At 40.7% G+C, this 24,723-nt stretch overlaps 1 protein-coding gene across 1 annotated transcript in view; it reads left to right on the forward strand.

Moving 5' to 3' along the window:
* SPAG17 (sperm associated antigen 17) overlaps positions 1-24,723 on the forward strand; it is a 249,707-nt gene that overhangs the window by 145,806 nt on the left and 79,178 nt on the right. The window contains exons 25-28 of the mRNA XM_047784894.1: positions 12,965-13,140; positions 14,903-15,020; positions 18,601-18,779; positions 19,854-20,013. Coding sequence (XP_047640850.1) covers positions 12,965-13,140; positions 14,903-15,020; positions 18,601-18,779; positions 19,854-20,013 — 633 coding nt within the window. The remainder of the gene's footprint in view (positions 1-12,964; positions 13,141-14,902; positions 15,021-18,600; positions 18,780-19,853; positions 20,014-24,723) is intronic.

A 24,723-nucleotide genomic window follows, 5' to 3' on the forward strand; every position in this document is an offset into this window, starting at 1 on the left:
TTTATGGCTGAGTAGTATTCCATTGTGTATATGTACCACAACTTCCAAATCCAATCATCTGTCGATGGACATTTGGGTTGTTTCCATGTCCTGGCTATTGTGAATAGTGCTGCAATGAACATGCGGGTGCATGTGTCTCTTTTAAGTAGAGTTTTGTCCGGATAGATGCCCAAGAGTGGGATTGTGGGGTCATATGGAAGGTCTATGTATAGATTTCTAAGGTATCTCCAAACTGTTCTCCATAGTGGCTGTACCAGTTTACATTCCCACCAACAGTGCAGGAGGGTTCCCTTTTCTCCACACCCCCTCCAACACCTGTTGTTTGTGGATTTATTAATGATGGCCATTCTGACTGGTGTGAGGTGATATCTCATGGTAGTTTTGATTTGCATTTCTCTTATAATCAGCGATGCTGAACATTTTCTCATGTGTTTGCTGGCCATCTGTATATCTTCCTTGGAGAATAGGCTACTCAGGTCTTTTGCCCATTTTTCCATTGCTTGATTGGTTTTTTTTGCTGTTGGGTTGTGTAAATTGTTTATATATTCTAGAGATTAAGCCCTTGTCAGTTGCATCATTTGAAACTATTTTCTCCCATTCTGTAAGTTGTCTTTTTGTTTTCTTTTTGGGTTTCCTTTGCTGTGCAAAAGCTTTTCAGTCTGATTAGGTCCCATGGGTTTATTTTTGCTCTAATTTCTATTGTTTTGGGAGACTGACCTGAGAAAGTATTCATGATGTTGATGTCAGAGAGTGTTTTGCCTCTGTTTTCTTCTAGGAGTTTGATGGTGTCCTGTCGTATATTTAAGTCTTTCAGCCATTTTGAGTTTGTTTGTGTGCATGGTGTGAGGGTGTGTTCTAGTTTCATTGCTTTGCATGCAGCTGTCCAGGTTTCCCAGCAATGCTTGCTGAAGAGGCTTTCTTTTCCCCTTTATATGTTCTTGCCTCCCTTGTCAAAGATAAATTGACCATAGGTGTCAGGGTTTATTTCCGGGTTCTCTATTGTGTTCCATTGGTCTGTCTGTCTGTTTTGATACTAGTACCACACTGTTTTGATGACTGTGGCTTTGTAGTAGTTCTTGAAGTCTGGGAGATTGATGCCTCCTGCTTGGTTTTTGTTTCTCAGGATTGCTTTGGCGATTCTGGGTCTTTTGTGGTTCCATATAAATGTTTGGATTGTTTGTTCTAGTTCTGTGAAAAATGTCATGTGTCATTTGATAGGGATTGCATTGAATCTGTAGATTGCTTTGGGTAGTATGGCCATTTTTACAATATTGATTTTTCCAATCCATGAACATGGAATATTTTCCATTTCTTTACATCTTCTTTGATTTCTTCGATTAAAGTTTTATAGTTCTCTGCATGTAGGTCCTTTACCTCTTTGGTCAGGTGTGTTCTGAGGTATTTGATTTTGTGAGGTGCAATTTTAAAAGGTATCATATTTTTGTATTCCTTTTCTAATATTTCATTGCTGGTATACAGAAATGCAACTGACTTCTGAATGTAAATCTTATATCCTGCTACTTTGCTGAATTTATTAATCAGTTCAAGTAGTTTTTGGGTTGAGTCCTTCAGGTTTTCTATGTATAGTATCATGTCGTCTACATACAGTGACAGTTTTATCTCTTCTCTTCCTATATGGATGCCTTTGATTTCTTTTGTTTGTCTAGTTGCTGTGGCTAGGACTTCAACAACTTCTATGTTGAAGAGCAGTGGTGAGAGTGGGCATGCCTGTCTTGTTCCAGATTTGAGTGAGAAGGCTTTCAGTTTTTCCCCATTAAGTATTATATCTGCTGTGGGTTTATCATAAATGGCTTTGATTATGTTCAGGAATGTTCCCTCTGTACCCACTTTGGCGAGGGTCTTGATCATGAATGGATGTTGGACTTTGTCAAATGCTTTTTCTTCGTCTATTGAGATGATCATATGATTTTTGACTTTTCTTTTGTTAATGTTGTGTATGACGTTGATTGATTTGCATATGTTGAACCATCCTTGTGAACCTGGGATGAACCCTACCTGGTCATGGTGTATAATTTTTTTGATATATTGTTGGATTCGGTTGGCTAAGATTTTGTTGAGAATTTTTGCATCTATATTTATCAATGATATTGGGCGATAGTTTTCTTTTTTGGTGGTATCTCTGTCTGGTTTTGGAATGAGGGTGATGGTGGCATCATAGAATGTCTTTGGGAGTGTTCCTTCTTCTTCAACCTTTTGAAAGAGTTTAAGGAGGATGGGCACCAGTTCCTCTTTATATGTTTAATAGAATTCACCTGTGAAGCCATCTGCTCCTGGACTTTTATTTGTAGGGAGTGTTTTTATGACATCTTAAATTTCATTTCTAGTGATAGGTCTGTTCAGTTGGTCTGTTTCTTCTTGATTCAGTTTTGGCAGGCTGTAAGATTGTAGAAAATTGTCCATTTCTTCCAGATTGTCAAACTTGTTGGCATATAGTTGTTCATAGTATTCTCTTATGATTTTTTGTATTTCTGCAGTATCTGTTATGATTTCTCCTTTTTCATTTATAATTTTGTTTATTTGGGTTCTTTCTCTCCTCTTTTTAGTGAGTCTGGCCAGGGGTTTGTCAATTTTGTTTACCTTTTCAAAGCACCAGCTCTTGGTTTCATTAATTTTCTCTATTGTTTTTTGAATCTCTATTTTATGGATTTCTTCTTTGATCTTTATAATTTCCCTCCTTCTTCTGACTTTAGGTCTTTTTGGTTCTTCTTTTTCTAGTTCGTTTAGGTGGAGGGTTAAGTTGTCAATTTGGGATCTTTCTTCTTTTTTGAGAAAGGCCTGTATTGCTATAAATTTCCCTCTGAGCACTGCTTTCGCAGCATCCCATAGATTTTGAGCGGTTGTGTCTTCATTATCATTTGTTTCAAGGTAGTTTTTTATTTCCCTCTTGAGTTCCTCATTGACCCATTGGTTTTTTAGTAGCATGTTGTTTAGTCTCCATGTAGTAGGTCTTTTCTCTTTCCTTTTCCCATGGTTGATTTCTAATTTCATGGCGTTGTGGTCAGATAAGATACTTGAGATAATTTCTATGCTCCTAAATTTATTGAGGTTAGCTTTGTGTCCCAATATGTGGGATTCTTGAGAATGTTCCATGAGCATTTGAGAAGAATGTGTATTCTGATTTTTTTGGATGTAGTATCCTGAAGATATCAATGAAGTCTAACTTTTCTATTGTTTCCTTTAGGATCTCTGTTGCTTTATTGGTTTTCTGTCTAGAGGATCTGTCCATTGATGTGAGGGGGGTATTAAGGTCTCCTACTGTGATTGTATTCTCATCAGTATCTCCCTTTATGTCTGTTAATATTTGTTGTATGTATCTGGGTGCTCCTATATTTGGGACATATATGTTGACGATAGTAACATCCTCTCCTTGGATGGATCCCTTAATCATTAAGTAGTGTCCTTCTTTGTCTTTCTTTATGTCTTTTGTTTTAAAGTCTATTTTGTCTGATATGAGCATTGCGACTCCTGCTTTTCTGTCATGTCTATTGTCATGAAATATTTTTCACCACCCTTTCACTTTCAATCTATATGTATCCTTTGTCCTAAGGTGAATTTCTTGTAGGCAGCATATTGAAGGTTTTTGCCTTTTTATCCACTCAGCCACTCTGTGTCTTTTGATTGGGGCATTCAATCCATTGACATTTAAGGTGATAATTGATAGAAGATTATTTAGTGCCATTTTGAACCTCGTGTTCCAGTTGATTCTATGGTTCTCCATTCTTCCTTTCTTTTTTTTTTTTTTTTTTGGTTGGATGGTCTCCTGTTATTATCTGCTTGAGTGTTTTTTTTTTCATTTTTTGCAAATGCAATATTTGGTTTTGGCTTGTGGTTGCCCTGTTTTTTAAGTATGCTAACCCCTTCCCACAATTGTGTGTTTTAGCCTGATGGGTCCTGTAGGTTCAAACACTTCATTACTATATTAAAATTAAGGAGAGAAACATACAAACAAACAAAGGGGTTATTTATTTCCTAACATCCCTTGCCCACATTTTATGATTTTGATGACTCTTTTTTATTTTTTTCTTTTTAATTTTATTTTGTTTGAAGCATGTTTATGATTAAATCTGGATGCTGGTTTATTTGAGAGACTGTTCTCTGATTGCGGTTTCCTCAGTCCTAGTTCTTCCTCTTCTTTTTTTTTCTTTTCTTTTCTTTTTTCTTCCCTTTCCTTCCTTTCTTTTTGGTTTAGAGAAGCCCTAAAAATTTTTTATTTCCCTTCTATTTTAAATGATATTCTTGCTGGATAGAGTATTCTAGGTTGCATATTTTTTCCTTTTAGCACTTTAAAACTCTCTTGCCATTCCCTCCTGGCCTGTAGTGTTTCTGTAGAGAAGTCAGCTGATAATCTTATGGGGGTTCCCTTGTAGGTAACATTCTGCTTTTCTCTTGCTGTCTTTAGGATTCTCTCTTTATCACTAACTTTTGCCATTTTTATTATGATGTGTTTTGGTATGGGTCTATTTGGGTTCAATTTGTTTGGGGCCCTCTGTGCTTCCTGTATCTTGAACTCAGTATCCTTTATATTTGGGAAGTTTCCAGCGATAATTTCTTCAAATATATTTTCCATTCCCTTATCTTTTTCTACTCCTTCTGGAATTCCTATCATGCATAGATTGGCCCACTTTGTATTATCCCATAGATCTCCTATATTGCTTTCCTGTTTTTTGATTTGGTTTTCTGTCTGCTGACCTGATTGGGTGATTTCCATTATTCTATCTTCCATATCACTGATTCGTTCTTCTGCATTATTCATTCTGGTTTTTACTGCCCTTAGTTCAGTTTGCATCTCTGCAAATGAATGTTCTAGTTTTTCTTGGCTCCTCCTTATATGTTCTAGTTACTTTCTGAGGGTATCTGCATTACTGTTCATATCTTCTCTTAATTCCTTCAGTATTTTCACTATTTCTCTTTTGAACTCCAGGTCTGTCAGACTGCAGAGATCTGTTGACTGTTTTAGGTGAGTTCTCCTGTTGGTTTGCCTGGGGGTGGTTTCTCAGCTTCTTCATCTTGCTTGTTGTTTTCTTTTTCCTGAGGGATTTGTACTCTCCATGACTGGGCAGTGTTTGCCCAGTGACAACACTGCCGTGGAATATTTCCTGAGGGCTGGCATTGTTGGTCAGTCTTTTTTGAGGCAGGGTGGCTTTTCTGGAGTGTTGATGGGGCTAACAGGGTCTCTTTGAAGCAAAGGAGGACTTCCTGAGGGCAAACAGGACTGGGAGGTCCACACCACAATGGTAGCAGATTTCACTTGGTCATGCAGAGCTTGCTCTGGTGTTTTTAGGCTGTGGGGTTCTTTCAGGGGGTTGGCAGTGTTGGGCAGCTGTTCCTCAGGCGTGCAGCACCCCCTGAGGGCTGGAGCAGCTATCTGGGTCACTGAGAACCCAGGAGGTCTTCCCTAGGGCAGCCAAACTCAGAAGGACGGTCTAAGAATGTAGGCGGATCTTTTCACAGTCTGGCCAAGCTTGTTGCAGCTTTTCTGGGCTGCAGGGGGTCCTGCAGAGAGCTGGCAGTCCTTTGCAGCTGTTCCGCAAGAGTCCAGCTCCCCCCGAGGGCTGGATCAGCTAGCTGGGCCACTAAAAACCCAAGAGGCTCTTCCCCAGGGCAGCCCAACTCAGAAAGACCACCCGAGAACTAGGCAGATCTTTTCACGTCCTGGTCAGGCTTGTTGTAGCTTTTCTGGGCTGCAGGGGGTCCTGCCTGGAGCTGGCAGTCCTATGCAGCTGATCCGTGAGAGCTTGGTACCCCCTGAGGGCTTGGGCGGCTAGCTGGGCCACTGCCAACCCAAGAGGCTCTTCCCCAGGGCAGGCCGACTTGAAAAGACTGTCCAAGAATTAGGCAGATCTTTTCACTGCCTGGATAGGCTTGTTCTAGCTTTTCTGGGCTGCAGGCCTTTTCTCAGGGGCTGGTGGTGCTTGGTGCTGCTCTGTGGGGGTGTAGCCCCTCCAAAGGGCAAGCAGACCTGTGCAGGGACAGCTCCTGTGGTGGTAGGCTTCAGGAAATTGTTGAGGCCAGCCCTCCCGGATGGCAGGCAGTGGGTAGGGGGTGGCAGGGGTGGGGGAAGGGGATGCACTGGGAAGCACAGCTTTCTGCTAGCTAGTGGGCCGGTAAGCTTGCTGTGGCGTGGGGAGTATTCTATGGGGACCCACCCCTTCTTCTCTCCCCTCCCTAGCATGGGCGCAGACCAGGCTCTTCTCCCAGGTTCCCTCTGATGTAGCTTTCCACTTCCCCACCCCTAGAGTATTGCTCCCTTCTTCTGCGACAGCTTTGTTTTCTAGTCTCCCAGGCAGTCTCTGCCCCGGCAAACTTGACAGACCAGTTTCTAGACCTCCCAAGCAGTCTCCGCTCCACCCCGCCCCCCCAGCCCTTTCCCAGAGACTAACCTCCGGAGCCAAGGACTCGGTGCCCAGCCCCCACCCAGGCGTCTCAATTTTTGGTGACTGTGCCCGTAGTTCAGATGGTCCGGTTGGTTACTGCTACACTCTTCTCTGCATCTGGAGATTACTCTGGTTCATTTGATCTTTCCCCCAAGTAGGTGACTTTCCAGGGTTCAGGATCCCTTCCTCCTCCGCAGTTCCCTTTCGGGAGCACCCGTCCAGCTCATATTTACCTTCTCTCACTCTCCTCTTTTTTCTTGTTTTACCTAGTAATGTCACGAACTTCTTGCCGTTATTGGAGTTTAGGTTCTTCTGCCAGCAATTGGTTGCTGTTCTGTGCGAGTCATTTATCCTGTAGATGTGGGTTTTTTGTGTTTGTGGGAGAGGGTGAGCAAGTCCCCCTACTCTTCCACCATCTTGTCCTATTTCTTAATAGTAATATTTAAAGACTTTTTTTTTTTTTAAGGACCACGCTTGTTGCATATGGAAGTTCCCAGACTAGGGGTCGAATCAGAGCTGCAGCTGCCAGCCACAGCCACAGCCACAGCCACAAGGGATCTGAGCCACCTATTTGACCTACACCACAGCTCACGGCAATGCTGGATCCTTAACCCACTGAGCAAGGCCAGGGATTGAACATGCTTCCTTATGGATACTAGTAGGGTTTGTTACCACTGAGCCACAATGGGAACTCCTGTTTAAAGATGTTCATCTATTAATGGCTAAACAAATTTCCAATCCAATTTTCCCCTCTTATTTCAATATACTCAGCTCTCTAGGACTTCCTCATCTTCCTTAACTAAAACTTTATACCCACTGATTATGTTATTACTTTATGCTTCCAATGCCCTTCTCTCTGTAGCCTCTGGCAACCACCATTCTACTCTGATTCTGTGAATTCAACTATCTTCTGTGAATTCAACTATCTTAGATACTTGGCGTAAGTTGAATCATGTGGTGTTTGCCTTTTTGTGACTGTCTTGTTTCACTTCACCAAGCTTAACATGCTCAAGGATCATCCACATTGTGGCACATAACAGAATTCCCTTCTTTTTTAAAGACTGAATAGTATTCTGTTGTATGTATATAGCACATTTGATTTATCCACTCATCAGTCAATGGGCCTTAAGGCTTTCTCCACGTTGTGGCTGTGCTAGTCCTTTGGTGCCTTTCAGTTCCTAATGAACTGCTGTTCTCTTGTCTCTGACCATTTGCTTGCACTGTCCCACTTGCTCAGAAGTCTTTCTCCTGCTACGTACACCACTGCTTTGAACAAGGAACTTCCCCCCATCCTTCAGGACTCAGCTTACAGGTTACTTGCTCTGATAAATGCTTCACCCGTATGAAGTGGGTCTTTGGGGGTGAGTGGAAATTGGTTAAGCAAAGAACCAAAGGAAGAGAATTCTATACCAGGTATAGTGTGTGCAAAAGCTCAGTGCTATAAAAACATGACATTTTGGTGGAAAAGCAAACTGTGGTACAGTCGGTCCCCTGTATTTTATTTTTGCAGGTTCTAAGTTCCCAGATTTGACCAGCCTTGGATTTTTTTTTCTTTTTTCTTTTTTCCTTTTTAGGCCACCCCATGGCATATGGAGTTCCTGGGCCAGGGATCAGATCCAAGCCACAGCTGTGATATATACCGCAGCTATAGCAATGCCAGATATTTATCCCACTATGTGGTGCCAGGCCAGGGATCGAACCTGCACCCTGGTGCTGCATAGATGCTACAGATCCCATTGTGCCACACTGGGAACTCCTGAAAATATTCTTTTAAAAAATTTTTTTAAAAAATTCCAGAAAGTTTCTGAAAGCAATTTTTGCCCCCGCACTTAACCGCATGCTGAGCACTGTGCTGAATCCACTTGGGTGAAGTGACAGGTAGGCTCATCCTGCTGTGGCCTCCCACCATGTCACACATCCTCACTGTCTCCATCACTCATTTTCTGGGCATTGCTCATCTCCTCTGTTTGCTCCTTGTGTGCGCATGTTTGGTTTCTGTGAGAAATGGCTCCCCCAAAGCAGTTAAGTGGTCAAAACGGTCCCTCAAAGGCCAAAAGGGAGCAGAAAGTGTTCTCTTTCAACAAGAAAATACAAATCTTAGATCTTTTGAAAAGTGGCATGTGGCTTGCCAGAGTAGGATGTTAGGTCACTAAGAATGAATAGAACGTTTTCACAGTAAAGCAGAAAGAAGCTGAAATTGATGGAGGTGTCAGTGCTGCCCCTGCAATGACAAAATGGTCTTCTGGGTTCATGACAAAGTGTTTGCAGAGACTGAAAAGGCATTTTGCTTGTGGCTAGGGGATATATCATAGAAGCCCATCTCTGTTGATGCAGATTTATGCATGAAAGAGCACTTAGTCTCTGTGAGCACTGCTGGGAGGGGGTCGAGGAGAGCGAGTGAAAGGGAGGAGTTTAGGGCTACTAAGAGGTGGCCCTCAAGAACTTAAAGACCCTGGGACAGTTGACATTGGCTGATGCTGAGGCAGCATCAGTGTTCCCAAAAGACTCAAGAAACTCATAAAAGAGAAAGGCTACCTGCCAGAGCAAGTCTTCAATTGTGATAAAACAGGCTTTTCCTGGAAGAAGATTCTCAGTGGTATCCACATCCACAAGAATGCCAAGCATACCCTGGGGTTCAAAGCCTGGAAAGCTCACTTTACCTCTGGTGCTGGGGTGGCAACATAGCAGGTCACGTGATCAAATCTGGTCTATGAGTAAACTGTCCCTGGGCCCTTAAGAACAAAACCAAAAACTCCCAGCCATGTTTTAGCAGCAAAACAGGAGGGCTTGAGTAACACCATGTTCTTCTTGGAATGGTTCCACCATTACTTCATTCCTGAAGTGAAGAAATACCTCTAAGAGAGGGGGCTGCCATTCAAGGTGCTCATAATCGACAGTGCTCCCAAGCACCCCCAATTCCTCTGCCTCATTCGCAAGAAACTAGAAGCAATGTTCCTGCCTCCTTCCTCCTGCAGCCACTCAATCAAGTCATCAAGGCCATTAATAGGCACCTTATACCCACCTCACCTTCAGGAAGATTTCTGCTGCCCTTGGTGCTAACCCTGACTGCAGCATTGTGGATTTATTGAGGAGCCTCACCATTGCAGTTGGAATTGTGCTTACTGCAGAGGATGTAGTGCCCTAAAGCCTGAGACAGTCAACGCATGTTGGAAGCCATGATGAAGTGAGATAGGTGATGATTTCAGGGCTTCCCAACTACTGATGCAGATGTCAAGAATATCTCAAATGTAGCAAGGGAAGTTGGAGGGGAAGGCTTTTCTGACATCATTGAGGAACACACAGAAGTGTACAGAGGAGTCCTTACCAACAAGAAACTCAAAGATCTACGGAAGTCATCTCCAGATGACTGTGATGATGCAGAAAGTTTAGCAGAAGCAGAGCCATCAGTTTGGACCCTTGAAAAAATGACAGTGGTTTCTCAATAGGTGCAAGTGTTAAATGGCATGATCCTCAAATAAAATCCACTTTGATGGGTTAAAGCCTCTGTGTCACCCAACAGGCTTACAGCCACTGCAAGACCTGTCTGATGATGCAAGGAAAAGGAAGAAACCGCTTCCCATAACAGTGTTTCTAACCAAAGCATCTGCAGTTGTGAAGCCTAGACCATCAACACTTCAAGATCCTCATCCCTCAACCTCCAGAGATCCTACCATTGGTATTACTGAGCCTCCTCCAAAGTATCAGCGTCTGCAATTAGAACCCAGTTCTTCTGACTAGATAATCCTTCCAACATTCTGTCTGAAGGCTTAATTTAGCTTAATGTCTCACCCCACTTGCCACACATCTCATCATTGTCTCACCACATTGGCACCGTAGGTACCATAGAGCAGTCATCATTGTCATCAACATCATCATACAATAGAAGAACCAGGGTTTTGGTGAGTATTAACACTGTGTGTGTGTGTGTCTATGGCTGTGTGTCTGTGAGAGAGGGAGAAGGAGAGAATGAATGAATGACTTTATATTTTCTCTGTGTTTTCTATATGTACTTATATTTTAAATATTCTGTATTTTATTCTATGTATTTTTCTTCTGGGTCATTAAACAAAAGCAATCTGTCAGTGTTGAAAGAAAGAAAATGTTACATCGTTGCAGATGTGTACCACATAGTTACGCCTTTGATGGTCATGTCCTTACAACTGTGCTGAACATGTGCAGACTTTTTTCTTGTCATTATTTTATAAACTATACGGTATACAGCATAACAACTATTCATATCATATTAGGTATTATACATAATCTACAGATAATTTAAAGTATATTGGGGAATGTCCAGAAGTTATATGCAAATAAATACTACACCATTTTGTATAACGGACTTGAGCATCCATGGTTTGGGTATTGATGGAGTGTCCTAGAACCATTTGCCTGTGGATACTGAAGGATAACTATGTAAAGTACAGCTTGTATGGAGGAGTTTGTGTCAAATGCCCTTCTTCTGGGTCCCCACAGTGCTTTGTACATCCCCTGTCACAGACTTAACACATGACATTGTATACCTGAGGTTCTGTTCATTTGACCTGCCCATTAAAAATTCCCGTTCTCTCATTCATCACTGGTTATGCAATTCATGGTCCATAGTAATAGGAACTTAGTAAATATTTACTGAATGAGTACATGGATGGGGACAAGAGGGAGGAGTTTCTAGCTGCCTATAGCTGGATGCCATCCACTTATTTATATTCTGTGCTTTCTGTGGGTCAGGTGTCTTGCTCACACAGAGTCACTAGGATGAATAAAACCATGCTATGTCTACCCGAGCCATTGCCTAATGAATCAAGAAACCATAAATAGTGAAATAACTGCTTAAGTGCTAGAAATTATACGTATACCAAGTACCGAGGACAGCCAGAAAATACTTGAGAGAGAAAACATAGCATCTGAGATGAGACTTTATAGATGAGTAGGAACTATGCAGGCAAAGCACCAAGGAAAGGGAATTCTAGACCCTAAGAAGCATTTGCATAAGGACCCAACTGTGCAAAAGCATGATATCTTCACAGAAAGTTGAAAAGTTGAGTGTGACTGGAGTGGAGGGGGGTGATCATTGTGTGCCCACGAGATTAATGAGTGACAGGAGTTAAGTAAGGAAAGGGAACTGAGATGAAAAGATTTTATTCTAGTAAGATAATTACAGCAGGCATCTGGAACATACACTGAGGTAGTGGTGGTAGGAAACGCCTGCTAAAAATCAAGAGAATGAGAATATGAACTAAGAGGGCAGGAAAAGATAGGAGAGGGATGATCTGAGAGAAATTTCTGAAGGCTCGGTGACTGGTTGGATATATAGAGCGAGTCAAAAAGAAAAAAAACGCAAATGATCTCAACATCGAACTCAAGAAACAAAGCTCACGTTGGGTCATGGCATTGACTGAGGTTGAGAACGTAGGAAGGTTACCTGCTTGGAAGAGAGGGACTTTCTGACTTTGCAGTGTCTCCAGTACCACAAGCAGGGGGGAGATGTCTAAAAGCAGTTGGAAATAGGGAGCTGGAATTGAGAAGAAAGGTTGTGCCTTGAGATGTAAATTTTGGAGATATTAGCATGTAGATGACAGCTGGAGCCCCGATAGTGAATAAGAAACTCACCTTTAATATAAAAAATAAAGGTGCTCAGCCCTGGCTGCACATCACAGTCACATGTGGTGTTTCACAAATTTAAATGCCTGGGCCTCATCCCCAGAGTCTGACTCAGTAGGTCAAGGTGGGGGCCTGAGCATTTTTTTAACTCTATAAATAAATATTATGGGCAGCCAGAGTTGAGAACATCTGCTGTTTAATGAGAAGGAAAGAAACCCTAACGACATTTAAGGGCTTAAAAAAAGAAGCAGCAGTAAAGGAGACAATAAAATGACCAGGCGGTAAGAGGAGATCCAGGTGGGGGTGTTACCTTGGAGCCCAGAGGTGAATATAACTCAAGACTCTGAAGTTTCTGACACAGTTCCTCCAAGGATTGGCTCTTCTTTTAGAATTCTGCATTAAAGCCCAGAATGAAGTCAGCCTTCCACAAGAAAACTTTCATCATCTCAGCTAGAAATAATCTACTTCTTTTCTAAATTTGCATTTGTATCCCTTATTATGTTCCATTTAATATGTCCTTGTGTTGAAGCTATTTGAGTGCAGATCCTATTTAGACTATTTTGACTTCATAAGATCTTTTTCTCCCCCATTATTTTTTACTGCTCCACATAGTTTACAAATAAAAGCCTCTCGATAAACATTTCTCAAAGAAGTGAAGAGATAAGCCTAGTTACTGCGCTATCATTAGGAGTTGACAGTCTAGATGGGGAGGCTAGAACATGTGACATAATGACTCAGTCAAATATATCAACGTATTAAGTGCCTTGCACTTAAAATTTTTTCATATGTGTAAATACATTCCTGATTTATAAATCAACTACATTACCCTTGAAACCTATGCAACTCATAAATCCTACTCAGCAAGGTAAACATTGCCAACTTGTCTAGATGTTTGAGATGTAAATTTTATTTAACAAACACATCATATAGAAATGTCTAATTTACTTGTTTGTTCCTTTTTCTCTTTGTAGAGGATAAAGATCCTGACTTGGAAGAAATGTTGAATATCCCATCAGCACTTACTCCAACAATAATTCCTGCAATAGTGACTATGCCTCAAGGCAAAGGCAAAGGGAAAACAAAAGGCAAAGAAAAACCCAAAGAATCTCTTAAAGAAGAGGACCCCCCAAAGGAAGAAGAGAAAAAGGTGAATGGACCTTGCCATGGATTCCCAAACTCTCTTTGTCAACTTTATTTCAAATCATGAGTTATGTCAACAGTATTATTATAGTGCATATACCTTACTGTGCAGATACATTAACAGTCCTCAAAATTTCAATTTTGAATGGACAAGAACAGCTCTGCACACAGGAGCTGAATTCCCAGGACACACACACACACACACAGATATGTTGCAGACATGGCTTGGATCTTGTGTTGCCATGAGCTGTGGTGTAGGCCAGCAGCTGCAGCTCTGATTCGACCCCTAGCCTGGGAACTTCCATATGCCATGGATACAGCCCTAAAAAAAAAGTGTGTGTGTGTATATATATGTGTATATATACACATATATATACACATATATATGTTTGTATGTATACATATATATATAATATATGTATGTATGTATTTATACATATATATATATATAATATATGTATGTATGTATAAAAATATATGTATGTATAAAATATATTTCCAAATAGTGGAAACACTTCCATTTGGTAGATTTAGACTTAGATATTGATGTGCTAAGGCTTCAGCAAGACTAAAGGACAGCTCATTTCTAGTTAAAGAGTAGTCCACCCTCTACTCCCAACCCTTTACACACACACACACACACACACACACTCACACACATGCACACACACTTTGACTATAAACATTTTCCTAACAGAAGCATACAGATCAAAAGAAGTTCGAGAAGAAGGAAACTACTGATCAAATCTTGACTCTTTTGGTTTTACTAGTACAGTTGTAGCGTTTGTGCAAAGTACAAATTCTCAACTTATTAGAAAGAAAAAAATGTGTTAAAAAGTGATCAGGGACCTGGATTTTCAGAGCCTGGCCCTTTAACAGTTACGGGGTTTGAATGTTACTTTACCTCTGCATTGTATTTACACAGCTTTATTAGATGGGTTTTCTCAAGGATACTTGATCCTTGTTAAGTAAAAATCTTCAAGAATTGAGCAGCATATTCCCGGGTAATTCATTCATTAGCCAAAAGCAATTTGGTGGCAAACCAGTCCACCCAACATTTTGGAAATGTGGGGTGAATAGTTACTGGTTTTCAGTGTAATAATACATTTGTCATGGCTAGTATCCATGAGGATGTGGGATCAATCCCTGGCCTCATTCAGTGGGTTAAGGATCCGTCATTGCCTCAAGATGCGGTGTAGTTCACAGGTGTGGCTTGGATCTCTATTGCTATGGCTGTGGTGTAGGCCATCAGCTGCAGCTCCGATTTGACCCCTAGCCCAGGAACTTCCAAATGCTGCAGGTATGGGCCTTAAAAAAAGAAAAAAATAGAAAAATAAAAATAAAGACACATACCCTAATAGCACAATGTCACTGGCATCCAAACTGTGAGAATTACATAAAGAAAGTAGCGGGGATGTTGGTCAGCCCTTACACCTACATGTGCAAACAGAGACATCTTTCAAGGTCTAGTTCGAGCCTCAGCTCCTCCATGACCCTTCCCTAATTATGCTCATTAACTTTGACATCTCCTTTTCTGAGGTAAGATGTGACAACCATTTGGTACTATTATTTAGCTGTTTCACATGTCTGTGTATTATTCTACAAACAAAATGCCAATTGCACAAAAGTAGAGACTCATACATCCTTACAGGTGCCATCGCAGGGCCCACTGGTCCTGGGCCAGTCACAGTCTAAGCATTCAGCAAGTCCTTGTCTAGTCAAAATCAATCAATAACTCACTGAGAAAATGACATGTTACATTATTACAGGAAGAAGAAGAACCAGAGCCTATTTTACAAGAAATTGTTGATAGTCCCACCTTCCAAAACCTAAACGTGTCTTGCCCCAGTGGCCTCCAAGTGACCTTCATTGGGCAAGAGTCGCCAGGTGAGTGCTGGCCAAGAGGTGGGGAGGGGGACAGGAGGGAAAAAGTCATGTAGAAAACTCTCAAATCACCATGGACATTGTGTATTTTCCTATCAGTTAAATATACTTCCTGTTGGGGTTCTCTTGTGGCATAAAGGGTTAAGGACCCAGCATTGTCACTGCAGTGACTTGGAATGCTCCTGTGGCTCAGGCTCAATCCCTGGCCCGGGAACTTCCACATGCCCCATGGGCACCGCCAAAAAATGTGTGTGTGTGTCTGTGTGTACTTGTTGATAATGAATAATAGGCCAATAATAACAACCATTTTTGAGCACTGTGGGCCAGGCACTAAACAGTTAATATGCATGACAAAGTACAACTACTGTCAGCTAATCCTAATCACTTCATTTCACAATACAGAAATCGAGCCATCAGGAGGTTCAGTAACTTGGCCCATGTCACTCAGTCCCTTAGTGTCAGAAATAAGAATGCCATTCTTGGTCTAGTGACGGCAAAGCCAATGCTCTTAGCAACAACTGCGTGGCCCCGTGTTCTTGTCTCAACAGAGGGCCACTGGTATGGAACTTTACTGGTCTGATCAAAACAGAGGAGAGCGAGCACAGAGTAGGTAGAGATAAGTGCAGGTTAAATGGATGAAGAAAACCAATCTTGTTCCCAGGCATCAGTATATACATTTATTTTTTTATTTTTATTTTTCGTCTTTTTGTCCTTTTTTTTAGGGCTGCACCTGCAGCATGCAGAGGTTCCCAGGCTAGGGATCTAATCAGAGCTGTAGCTGCCAGCCTATGCCACAGCCACAGCAGTGCCAGATCTGTCTGCGACCTACACCACAGCTCACGGCAGCACCAGATCCTTAACCCACTGAGCAAGGCCAGGGATTGAACCTGTCACCTCATGGTTCCTAGTCAGATTCATTTCTGCTGCGCCACAACGGGAACTCCAGTATATACTTTTATAGAGTTTGTTACGTCTGTTGATTCTGTACGTGGCTCCTTATTAAAATGAATGAAAAGTACAGTAGAACTTCTTTAATTACCCTGATGGGGAGGGGGATCCATGTTGGTGGTTGATTTGAATATTATTTAAATGGAGAGCCACTATTGCAGTAGAATTAGGAAAGGCAACAAAATAAGCACTGAGCTGGGACCTGAGCTCTGGTTAACTGCATGGCCCTTTCAATAACTTGCTGTCTCTGGACCATGTTTCTCCATCTAATAAATGTTATATCAGTGAATCCTATTTTTTCACAACCAGATATCCTCTTTATTATAATTCGCCTATGTAGCGCATATTTGAAAAATTTATCTATCAAAGGAAAGGAGTATGCCTATTGAAAGATAATTCAGTGTTGTATTTACTTGCCAGCCAAATGAAAAGAAACTAAATGTTCAAGTTTATTTATTTTGTCTCAGTTGTTCTTTTCATTGGGCTTTCTGGATTATTAAAAATAAACCATGGGAGTTCCCATCATGGCTCAGTGGTTGGCGAACCCGACTAGCACCCATGAGGACGTAGGTTCGATCCCTGGCCTCGCTCAGTGGGTTAAGGATCCGGCGTTGCCATGAGCTGTGGCGTAGGTCGCAGATGCGGCTCGGATCCCGTGTTGCTGTTGCTGTGGCGTAGGCCATCGGCTGCAGCCCCCAATTCGACCCCTAGCCTGGGAACCTCCATATGCCGCTGGTGCAGCCCTAAAAGAAAAAAAGACAAAAAAAAAAAAAACAAAAACCCATGGACCCTAGGTTTTCCACAGTGGGCACTAACTGTGTATGCTATGGCTGATGGCCACTGAGGGTCTTCTAAAGTCGAAGATGCTATGAATGTACTGAGAGGGATATTGTTTTCAAGTTCAAGGACATATTTGCTTACTTTCTTGATTCTGTTATGAAACTACAGCTTAATATCTGTTTCACGTGTCTTTTCTGTTACTTTCATTCTCATACATTTGCATCTTTATGTCAGGGTAGACAATTTGATCATAATAACCCTGCCTGGAACATAATCTTTTTAAAACAGTCCCTATATTAGGACTACCCTAGTACAAGTTTGAACATCATTACCACATAAATACCAAAGTAGTGCTGTCTTCATAGGGTCAGCCTTGAACAAGGGAGAGATGGTCACATGGTATAAGAAGAAAGAGCCTAGACTTGAGTTCTTTCCACAGTGACCCTTCCCACCTGAATTTATTCATGTATAAAATAGTGTCATATACGAAACAGGGTTGTTATAAGCGTTAAATGCGAAAATGCTTTCTAATTTGGAACATCTAATTCCGATGTTAGGTTTTCATTTTGGTTTTGGGTTTTGTTTTTTTTTTCTTTTTTCTTTGGTCATGGTAGCAGTGGTTGTTTTCACAGCATAGAGACCTGGTACAATCTCAGCTCTGCTTTGACTAGCTGTGTGACCTTGGAGAAGTCAGCCTCCACTGATTTAGCGAACAACTCTGGAAAATGAAAATGTCCACCTTAAAGGGTTGTTGAGGTGGGCTGGATAAAATATTCAGACAAAGCATTTAACATATAGAAATATCTCAACAAATGTTAATTACCATATCAATATTACTCCTCCTCTGATTTGAAGGGTACCGTGAATGGTGCTTATTCTAAAATATTTTCCAACCGGCCTGGTACAGTCTCCTTGAAATGGCATCATTTCATGTTAATAAACAAGTGTATAATCTGAGAAGAGGAAATTATTCAGTTAGCAGAAACTGAGTAGCTGCTGTGCCAGAAATTCTCAATGATAGTGCCTTCTTCTGAAGGGTTGTATTAGGTGGTTTTCTCCTTGATTGCCAGCTAAGAATAGAACCCTGAGAGGAGTTCCCATTGTAGCTTAGCAGAAACTAATCTGACTAGCATCCATCAGGATGCAGGTTTGATCCCTGGCCTTGGTCAGTGGGTTAAGGATCTGGTGTTGCCGTGAGCTGTGGTGTAGGTTGCAGATGCAGCTCGGATCTGGCGTTGCTGTGACTATGGTGTAGACTGGCAGCTGCAGCTCTGATTTAACCCCTAGGCTGGGAACCTCCATGTGCCATGGGTGTGGCCCTGAAAAAAGACAAAAAAAAAAAAGTAATAGAACCCTGAGAAAAATCTAGACTTGGTTAGAGATGAGAGGATTATGTTAACTTTGAAAGATGATAAATGATTTCTGAAGGGCAAATCTGAGCAAGTGACTTCTCCAGGGGCTCCAGAGAACTAGGGGACACCAAGGGAGCATTGTGCATTCAGGGATGAGCACTCACTCAAAGGCGAGAGGAAAATACCAACGGGGAGAAAAGGGAGCATGTAAGAGGGCATAACTGCCCGCTTCCTAATTTTGCCCTGAGATGTCCTGAACATCGCTAGGGAGAAAGGCTTTTACCTGGAGAAAGTACCTGCTAAGTTCTTGTAGCTGACCTTATTTACTACATGTGACTGTAAGAAAGGCCGCAAAGAACCACTCCTTGGGGTCATCTGTCAAGACATGAAATAGACAAAACATGTAGTCAAAAGAATGAAGAAAAAAGTAATCAAGAAGATAAAGTTCCAGCCACATGGCATTGCCCAGTTCAGAGTTAAGCCTTTTTTTTTTTTTTTTAAAGATCATTATGTTATAGATGAGGAACCTATCTGGGACATCATGGTCCGACAGAGCTACCCCCAGAAGGTGAAGCACTATGAGTTCTACAAAACGGTGATGCCACCACTGGAGCAGGAGGCCTCGAGAGTTATCACCAGTCAAGGCACTGTCGTCAAATACATGTTGGATGGATCTACACAGGTAAAAGGAGTTTGGAGGTAGCAGGTACCAACTATTACATATGTGATGGATTAACGACAATGTTCTACTGTGCAGCACAAGCTACTATGGTCAATAACCTGAGATAAACCATATGGAAAAGAATGTGAAAATAATGTATATATACATGTAACTGAATTACTTTGCTTACAGCAGAAATTAACACATCATTGTAAATGGACTATACTTCAGTAAAAAAAAAATTTCAAAGAATATGTTAAGATAAATTACTCTTCTGGAGTTCCCGTCGTGGCTCAGTGGTTAACGAATCTGACTAGGAACCATGAGGTTGTGGGTTCGATCCCTGGCCTTGCTCAGTGGGTTAAGGATCTGGTGTTGCCGTGAGCTGTGGTGTAGGTCCCAGATGCGGCTTGGATCCCGTGTTGCTGTGGCTGTGGTGTAGGCCAGCGGCTATAGCTCCGATTTGACCCCTAGCCTGGGAACCTCCATATGCCGGAGTGGCCCTAGAAATGGCAAAAAGACCAAAAAAAAAAAAAATTGCTCTTTTCGGCTACAGAGTAAAATACAAACAAGCTAGGGGTGAGGAAGAGTATTATGATAGGGGAGAGAAACAACTCATTCCAGAACAGGATAATGCTTTCAAATGACAAAACATAATGTAGTTAGAAGAAAAAAGACTGTAAAGTATGCAACATACTAGATAACCATTGATAGAAACTAAACATTCAAAGATGTCATAAAGTTTTAAATGTAGTCACTAGAAAAACTGAAATAGAGTGAATAATTTCCCAGTTACAAGGAGGAAGAGTGGAGGATGGGAAAACATAAAACAAGCCAATCTAATAAAAGACAGGAAATAAAAAGAAGCAAAATAAAAAGTGAATGGAAACAAAGTAATACTACTGTGCTGATTATTACTCTGTTGTCTCTGAGCTCCCAGTCTACTCTCCTATAACATGCCTTCTGCTGCTGAGTCTAGAAGTCCACAAATAGCATTTCTTTGAATTATATTTAACCTATTTCAGTTCGACACACAGTGTTGTTACCCATTATTTCCTCCCTTCCGAGAGTGCTAAGCTTTTCCTTTTTCTTCAGATTCTCTTTGCAGATGGTACTGTGAGCAGTAGCCCCGATTCAGGTCCTATTGGTCCTCCTGCCGACATGCCAGCAACCCCTCACAGTGGGGACCTGATGGACACAGTTTCTCAGCAAAAATCAGAAACAGCACCTTCGGAGACTGTCGTCACAAAGAAAGGTAATAACAAAGCCTCTCAACTTTCAATAGATTTGATAAATCCAAGGGCTCAATCAATACATGTTCAGTATTATTATTGTGCTTATCTTTTCATTGAACATATTCATTCACATTCGCATATGTACAGATATCAATGGGAATCCCAGCATTAGGAGCTGTTCCATGAATTGTTTTTATCTCAGTAGTACATAATGAACATTTTCCTCTGTCATCCTATACTCTGACCCAACATTAGCTTGAACGCCTGGGCTCATGTTGTAGAGTTAGATGAGCAGTCAGAGATATCAAGGTTCTGTGTAGGCTGCTCTGTCCTTATTTCCTCAGAATTAAGGCAAGGCAGCCACATCAGCTCCAAGTGTGAGGTCCTCTCATCGTAACTTCCAAAGCAGAAGAGAAGGAGGGTGGACACAAGAGCTTTCCCCTATCTCTCTTTATCAGGGAGGAGAATATCTCCAGATTCCACGAGCACTGCCCCTCTCCCCACCAACCCCACCCCAGTGGCTCTCCTTGAATATTCATTGACTAGACCCCACAGGGACTTAGGTTAGGAAAATACCGTCTGACATTTGTGGCTTTTCTCTAGGAGATAAGTACTCTTAGTAGGGACAAAAGAAGGTGGATAAGAGTTGGGTAAGCAATCAGCAGTATCTACCCTAATCTGAATTACAAACCTTCTCCCCTCCAAGACAGTTCCAGTTTACACCCCCATCTCCAGCACAGTATGAAAATGTCTACTTCCTATAACTTTGCCAAGGCTACTGTCATTCTTTTCATCCTACTCAGTTTGGTAGACAATTGGATGCATCTTATTATTATATTCATTTGCATTTCTTTGCTTACAGCTGAGATTAAACATCTAAAGCTGTCTGATGCTTTGTGTGTGTGAAGTTTCTTTTCACCTCTTTCCTTGGTTTACTGTTGGAATGGTCATCAGTTTCATTTTAAGAGCTCTTTATGTATAGGAGATGTGTGTTTGTGTACTAGACACAATTCTGGGTACTTTAATATATTAAATCTTCCCAACAACTCTGGGGGTATAAATCTTAATAATTCCAGTTTGCAGAAATTGAGACACAGAGGGAACAAGTAACTTCCTTGAGGTCTCTCAGCTAGTAAGTGGTAGAGCTGGGACTTGAGTCTGAGCACCTAAACCCCAAAATATACTGTCTCTCATGCATTACAAATTTTTCTATTTTTCACATGCCTTTAATAATCTTAGCCTAATGATTTAAGATATTGAGAATATTTTCATATGCTTATTTAACAACTTTATATCTTATTTGGTGAGGTGTCCTGATATAGTTTGCCACGTGCCTTTTTTCTTTTCTGTTCTTTCTTTCTTTTTTTAACAGTCAAACCCACAGCACAGGGAAGTTCCCAGGCTAGGCATTGAATCAGAGCTGCTGCTGCCAGCCAATACCACAGACACAGCAATGCCAGATCCAAGCCACATCTGTGACCTATACTGCAGCTTGTGGTGATGGCAGATCTTTATCCCACTGAGTGAGGCCAGGGCTCAAACCTGCATCCTCACAGACACTGTGTTGGTTTCTTAACCCAGTGAAGCACAATGGGAACTCCAGTGCTCCCCCCATTTTTATGACCCCACCCATGGTATATGGAAGTTCCCAGGCTAGTGACTGAATTTGAGCCACAGCTGCAACCTGAACCACTGCAGTCAGATACTTTTTTTTTTTTCATTTTTAAACTTGTATTGAAATATAGTTGATTTACACAGTTGTGATAATTTCTGAAGTACAAGAGTCATTAAGTTATACATATACACACACCCATTCTTTTTCAGATTCTTTTCCAATACATATTATCGCAGAATATTGGGTAGAGTTCCTTGTGCTATACAACAGTTCCCAGTTGGCCAGTGAGTTATATCTTAATGAAACTGGGCCTTTTTCATTTTATAATTTACTTTTTTTCATTTGTTAAACTTTTATTGAAGTATAGTTGATTTAGAATGTTGTGATAAATTCTGCTGTACAACAGATCTATATTTCTGTTTTTGTGCCAGTACCATGCTGTTTTGATTACTGTAGCTTCGTAGTATAATCTGAAGTCAGGGAGCCTGATTCCTTCAGCTCATTTTTCTTTCTCAGGATTGCTTTGGCTATTTAGGGTCTTTTGTGTTTCCATAGAATTTTAAATCTTTTTGTTCTAGATCTGTGAAAAATGCCACTGGTAATTTGATAGGCATTGTGTTGAATCTGTAGATTGCCTTGGGTTGTATAGTCATTTCAACAACATTGATTCTTCCAGTCCAAGAGCATGGTATATCTTTCCATCTGTTTGTGTCATCTTTGATTTCTTTCATCAGCGTCTCATAGTTTTCAGAGTACAGGTCTTTTGTTTCTTGAAGTAGGTTTATTCCTAGGTATTCTTTCTTTATGATGCACTGGTAAATGGGATTGTTTCCCTAATTTCTCTTTCTGATCTTTCATTGTTAGTATTTAGAAATGCAATAGTTTATGTATATTAATTTTGTATCTTGCAACTTTACCAAATTCACTGATGAGCTCTAACAGTTTTCTGGTAGCATCTTTAGGATTTTCTATGTAGAGTATCATGTCATCTGCAAGCAATAATAGTTTTAATTCTTCCTTTCCAATTTGGATTCTTTTTATTTTTTTTCATCTTGCTTACTTCATGATTGTCATGGCTAGGACTTCCAAAACTATGTTGAATAAAAGTGGCAAGAATAGACATCCTTGTCTTGTTCCTTATCTTAGCAGGAATTCTTTCACCTTTTCACCATTTAGAATGATGTGGGTTTGTCATATATGACCTATTATTATGTTGAGGTGGGTTCCCTCCATGCCCACTTTCTGGAGGGTTTTTATGATAAACGAGTGTTGGATTTTGTCAAAAGCTTTTTTGGCATCTATTGAGATGATCCAATGGTTTTTATTCTTCCAGTTGTTGGTGTGGTATATCACACTGACTGATTTAAGGGTATTGAAAAATCTTTGTATCCCTGGGATAAACCCCACTTGATCATAGTCCATGATTCTTTTAATGTATTGCTGGATTCACTTTACTAGAATTTTGTTGAGGATTTTTGCATCTGTGTTCATCAGTGGTATTGACTCATAATTTTCTTGTTTTGTGGTATCTTTTTCTGGTTTTGATATCAGGGTAATGGAGTCTTCATAGAATGAGCTTGGAATTATCCCTTCCTCTGCAATTTTTGGAATAGTTTCAGAAGGATAGGTTAATTCATTTCTAAATATTTGATAAAAGACACCTGTGAAGACCTCAGGTCGTGAACCTTTGTGTGTTGAAAGTTGGGGGTTTTTTGTGTGTGTGTGTGCTTTGGAGATCTTTAATTTTTTTAATTTTTAAAAATTTTTGGTCTTTTTACGGCCACATCTGCAGCATATGGAGGTTCCCAGGTTAGGTGTCAAATTGGAGCTGTAGCCACTGGCCTACACAACACCCACAGCAACACCAGATCTGAGCCACGTCTGCAACCTACACCACAGTTCATGGCAACACCGGATCCTTAACCCACTGAGCAAGGCCAGGGATTGAACGTGCGTCTTCATGGATGCTAGTCAGATTTGTTTCCTCTGAGCCACGATGAGAATTCCATGTTGGAAGTTTTTAAATCACAGTCTCAATTTTAGTACTTGTGATTGGCCCATTCATCTCTTCTATTTCTTCCTAGTTTAGTCTTAGAAGAGTGTATCTTTCTAAGAATTTGTCCATTTCTTCTAGGTTGTCCATTTTATTGGCATATAGTTATTTGTAGTAGTCTCTTATGATCCTTTGTATTTCTGTGAAGTCTATTGTAAATTCCCTTTGTATGCCTAATTTTATGGATCTGAGCCCTTTCCCTTTTTTTCTTGCTGAGTCTGGCTAAGGGTTTGTCAATTTTTTTGATTTTTTTTCAAAGAACTAGCATTTAGTTTCATCTGTTCTATTTTTTTGTTGTTGTTGTTGTTTCTATTTCATTTATTTATGCTCTGATGTTTATGATTTCTTTCCTTTTACTAATTTTGGAATTTGTTCTTCTTTCTCTAGTTGCTTTAGGTGTAAGGTAGGCTGATATTGCTGTAAGTCGCTCTTAGAACTGCTTCTGCTGCATCCCATAGGTTTTGGATCATTGTGTCTGTGTTGTCATTTGTCTCAGGTATTTTTTGATTTCTTCAATCATCCATTGGCTGTATAGCTACATATTGTTTAGTCTTGATGTGTTTGTGTTTTTTGCATTTTTTTTTTCTTGTTTTTGATTTCTCGTCTTCTAGTATTTTTGTCAGAAAAGACGCTTGGTATGATTTCATTTTTTTTTTTTTTAATTTACCAAGGCTTGATTTGTGGCACTGTATGTGATCTATCCTTGAGAATGTTCTGTGTGCACTTGAGCACACAGAACAGAATGTGTATTCTTCTGCTTTTGGATGGAATGTTCTATAAATATCTATTAAGTGCATCTGGTGTAATGCATCATTTACCACCCATGTTTCCTTGTTGATTCTTCTGTCTGGATAATCTGTCCATTGCTATAAGTAGGATGTTAAAGTCCTCCACTATTATTATGTTCTTGTCATCTTCTCCTTTTATGGCTATTAATTGTTCCCTTATATACTGAGGTACTTCTACATTGGGTGCATATATATTTTGTTGAATTATAAGTGTAACTTATGTATTTTGGATACAAGTTCATTATCAGATATACAATATGTGAATATTTTCTCC

Source organism: Phacochoerus africanus, chromosome 6, assembly GCF_016906955.1.
Source record: "Phacochoerus africanus isolate WHEZ1 chromosome 6, ROS_Pafr_v1, whole genome shotgun sequence".
NCBI lineage: Eukaryota > Metazoa > Chordata > Mammalia > Artiodactyla > Suidae > Phacochoerus > Phacochoerus africanus.